Source organism: Orycteropus afer, unplaced genomic scaffold (assembly GCF_000298275.1).
Source record: "Orycteropus afer afer isolate SDZICR_OR568_19922 unplaced genomic scaffold, OryAfe1.0 scaffold00245, whole genome shotgun sequence".
Lineage (NCBI taxonomy): Eukaryota > Metazoa > Chordata > Mammalia > Tubulidentata > Orycteropodidae > Orycteropus > Orycteropus afer.
Window position 1 is genome coordinate 5,138,886 of NW_006921832.1, and position 4,668 is coordinate 5,143,553.

Sequence of the window (4,668 nt, forward strand, 5' to 3'; positions counted from 1 at the left end):
TTTGAACCCCCAGCCTTCTGGTTAGCAGTCAAGTGCCTTAAGCACTATGCCACCAGAGCCCCTGTTAAGTAAGATAGCACCTGTTAACTACCTCATAACTCTGTAACCAAGGTGAAAACCAAAACACTAAACCTACTGCCATCAAACTGATACCAACTCATAGTGATCAACCTTGTAAGAGTAGAACTGCTCCATAGGTTTTCCAAGGCTATAAATTTACAGAAGCTGACTTCCTCAACTTTCACAGGGTGGCTGGTGGGTTCAAACCGCCCACTTTTTGATTAGCAGCTGGATGCTTCAGCCACTGCAGCACCACCAGCCACCAATTAACCAAATTTCAGTTATGATTTCCTCACTCCCTCCAAATTAGACTTCATTCACTGAAATTTTTACTTCATTCCTGTTGACTGTAAATCCTAAAAGCATAAACTGTTACCTTAAGGTAAGGGGAAAGGCAGGCTGCAGCTGTAACAGAACACTGACTCAATCATCACTGTTACAATGTCTTGTTCAACAAGCCTCAAGATATAACAAACCTGCAGAATGTAATAAACCTCAGGATGTATTTGATGTTAAAAAGTTTAAGATCATACAAACCCTTGTAACTTCTGCCATGCTTCCCCCTTCCCTTTCTGTGCCTAGCATACTGCTACTGTTTGTTTCACCTGATAAAAACTACTCTCTCTGCAACTGGGAACACTCTTCAGCCTCTGCCTGGGTGCTCGTGTGTATCCCCATTTCATGAAATGTTTTGTTTTTACATCCTTCAATAAAACTCTATATCCTACTGGAGCCTAAGTCTGGTGTATTTTTACTAAGACGATGAAAAGCAAAGGATAACCAAATGATAAAATTACATCACAGGGCATTTTAAAGAGAGAATCATAAAATCAACATTTGAATCCTTACTCTAGTGTAAAAAACATTATGTTTGTTATATAATATGTTATGTAATTAAGCAGTAAGGATAATTCACTTATTTTTGGTCTTGAAATACATTTTTCCAGTTTATATTTAAATATGGGAATTCCTGATCATCAGCATATTAAAATTTTTGAAAAAAGTCAAGATTTATTTTGTAGTACAGCTTCCCAACATGTTAATGATGTATTCTTAACCGTAAACTAAAAGATGACATTATCACTTTGCAAAACAAATTTTTTAAAAATAAGTTTATGTTTACTGGCCAATTATTTTTCAAATCTCATAGATAGAATAGAGCTGATTTAGCATTGGGGAAATGCTAATGTTTTTCGTATGAAGAATGAATCTCCGTCTAGCTTTCATACATTACGAATGATACATCTTTCCTTCCTAAACCAAGACAAAGACTCAATATCTAAAAATTCAACTTCCTAAAAATAGATGTGTCAGGTGATGACTGACAAAGCAATTTTCTAGAGTGGTTTAAATACCAAGTTTCTCAGAACAGTATTTTACAAACGACTTGAGATGCATAAATATATCCAAAGCATACAAAGTCAGGCACACCAGAGCACAGGCACTGCAGTCAAAGATTAGACAGGAAACACTGCATGGTTTATTGATCACATTAGTGGAGGCAAGCTGCTAGTCAAATATTCAGTTCCGGGCACATTAAATAGCTGGTGAGTTCACTCTCTGGAGGGCTTTGAATAACAGTGACTGAAACTAGATGGAGTCAGTAACAGAAAGCTAGTTTAGTTTTGCTGCATGCTTAAGAATTAAGTGAATGGAACTCTACAGTCAAATTAAGTCAGAGAAAGTAATTCAAATAAAAGAGATATTAACATAGGAATTATGGAGGAGTTTCCTTACTCCTACTGTTGTTGCCCATCTTTTAACATTTATGTAACTTTTCATACGACTGAGGCTCTAAACGGTAATGCTTGTGTTTTCATCTTTAATACAATACCAGTCGTCTGCACGGCACACAATAGAGATATAATGAATATAATTCATATAATTTTTATTGTTTGTGCATTATAACTATGAACAAAATCTTGCCTTTGACCTCAACAGATATTTTGAGGCCCATAAAATCTAAACCCCGAGCACAACCAGGCCAAATATTAATTTTTCTTTCTTTAAATGGAGAAGTGGTGATTCACTTTTTCAAATGATTTTTTTTTTTTTTTTTTGACTAGATAAACACGCTGGGTTATACTCACCGATTTCCTCTGATTCTTGTCCACAGGCTCTAAGCTTGCATTCTTTTGGGTAGTATTTTTGAATCGTCTCCCACAGTTCCATATTGACAAGAGAATTTCTTCGAGTATGGTACCGGGTCCACGAAGAGACGCGGCGGCGACAGAAAGGACAGCATAAATTTGCCTTTTCAACAGTAGACTGGAAGCACGGATTACAGAGTGTATGGTTACAAGGGAGGGTTACGGGTTCGATTAGGATTTCCACGCAGATCCGGCACTGGCATTCCGACAAGGAAGGGATGGCGTCTTTAGATACAGCCATTTTAATATGCTATGACTACTCAGCATCAACACCTGAAAGAAAAGCAATCGTATTTTCGGCCACTACAGAAAAACAGTGTTGTGCTTGAATATTATGCCCAGCAGCGTATCAGAATTCAAAGATTAGGAGCATCAAACGTAGCAAAAAAGCTGCGACAAAACAGTAATACCCTGGGCAGTGATGCATTAGTCCATTTTCAAGACAAATGTCAGGTAAGAAAAGAACATTTTCGTCGTTGCGGCAGGGCTGACGGTGGGCTTTGGTTCCCCTGGGCGGCTGGAGGTACTCGCCAAACTTCCCTCCCCCCTCTTACCAGGTGAGGGTGCTCCCTCTTAGCTCTGAGCATCCGTGCCCGACGCTGCCAAGGCGCGAAGATACCAGGTCACTGCTCCATGCAGAACAGTTTCCGCCCGGATACCGTGCTCCAGTTGGAGCTGGACTTCCGTTTTACCGTTGCTAAGGTGGCAAAGCACGAGCTCCAGAGTTCCAGCTCTCCAGAACTTCGCGCCGTTTCTGGCCGCTCCGTGCCCCGCCCCTCCCCTCTCTTTTTGAGAGCCAAAAAGCCTATTTGTTGCCCAGTGCCGTAGGAACCCAACGAGGGCTAGTGACGTCTCAACCGCCCGCCAAAAGGTCACCTCCCAGCCACGAAACAGAAAACTGTGGCTCCTAAAACGTCGTCGGGTGGGACTTCCGGTACTGCGCGCGTAGGGCGGCCCCGCCCCGCCTCCGGGCTCTGACGGGACGCTGTTACCGCTCCTCCCCAAGACGCACAGCTCTCTGAGGGAATCCAATGGTTGGAAGCTCTTTCTGGTTGGGTTGGGAGGGTAGCGCCCTCAGAGTTTTGTGCTACCTGAGATTGCAGAAGCCCCGGGACGTTGAGAGATTATTCTCTGGGAAGGAAAGAGGAATTACTCGAACAGTAATTTTTATTTTATTCTTCCCTCAGTAGTCATCAGGCTACTTTGTTCATTTGTAACTAAGCCCCATAGCCCGCTTCTTTGAAAAATATTTCCAAGAGTGTAGTCTGAGAATCTGCAGACTGTGACAATATAGCAGGCACATGGTCTTACTTCTGTAGCCTAGCGTCTTAAAAGTTTGCTGCCCAGAGATGGGTCGTTTTTTAATTGCGTTCCCTCCTAATGGCTTTAGGACCATCTGCTTGGGAGACAAACTGTGGGACTGCCTCGGTCCTGGGGCTTAGCGGTGTCATGTGCATCATTTAAAATTCACTATTAAATTTCAATCTAGAACAGTTAGCATTTTAAAGGAGGCTAACGAGAAAATAGTTTAATATTTATTATTACAGTTTGAGTAAATTTTTCCACTTTGGCACTAAGTTTTTGAACTGACAACTAATTCTACAGAACTGAGTTCTATGAAAAAAGCAAATTTCAGCAGAGTAATAAGGAGAATAAAGAGTGTAATACCTAGTATGGAAGAACCAGGCCTAAGTTTTCTTTTTGTTGTTGTTTTAATTTATGGGTGATTTTATTTATACTTTTTTTCTTAAAAAATTGTGATTTGGGTGAAAGTTTACGGAACAAATGGGTTTTCCATTCAATAAATGTTGCTGTTGTTGTTGTTATGTGCCGTCGAGTCAGCCCTGACTCATAGTGACCCCTCCTTGGGTTTCTGAGGCAGTATCACTACGGAAGTAGATTGCCCAACCTTCCTTCCAAGGAGTGGCTGGTGGGCTTGAACCACCAGCCTTCTGGTTAGCAGTCAAGTGCCTTAGCCACTATACTACCAGAGCTCTGTTAGGTACTGTCAAATCGATTCTGACTCATAGGGACCCTATATTCAACAGACACTGCCTGGTACTATGCACCCTCACAATCCTTACTATACCTGAGCCCGTGGTTGCAGCCACTGTGTCAATCCATCTTGTGGAGGCTCTTCTCTTTCTCGCTAACCCTCCACTTTACCAAGCACTTCTCCAGGGACTGTTCTCTTCTGACACATGACCAGAGTATCTGAGCCAACCAATAGTAAATAAGACTGCATGCACAACACTGAACCCAAGGCGATGCACCTACCTAGTCTTCAGAGATACACCCCTTGGAGTAATCGGCCATGGGGCACTGGAGGGGCAACATTCACAGAGGAAAACCCGGACAGACAGGAGTGCATAATTAAGAAGGGCACAGGGATGGGGGGAGGGTTTACTGGGAAGGGAGAGGAGGAGAGTGGGTTAGGGTTGGGGATGGTAATTGGGGA

At 42.2% G+C, this 4,668-nt stretch overlaps 1 protein-coding gene across 1 annotated transcript in view; it reads right to left on the minus strand.

The window, feature by feature from the left end:
- RNF168 (ring finger protein 168) overlaps nucleotides 1–2,451 on the minus strand; it is a 53,091-nt gene extending 50,640 nt beyond the window's left edge. Inside the window, exon 1 of the mRNA XM_007949424.1 lies at nucleotides 2,151–2,451. Within this exon, the coding sequence (XP_007947615.1) occupies nucleotides 2,151–2,451 (301 nt within the window). The remainder of the gene's footprint in view (nucleotides 1–2,150) is intronic.
- Between the last annotated feature and the right edge of the window lie 2,217 nt (nucleotides 2,452–4,668).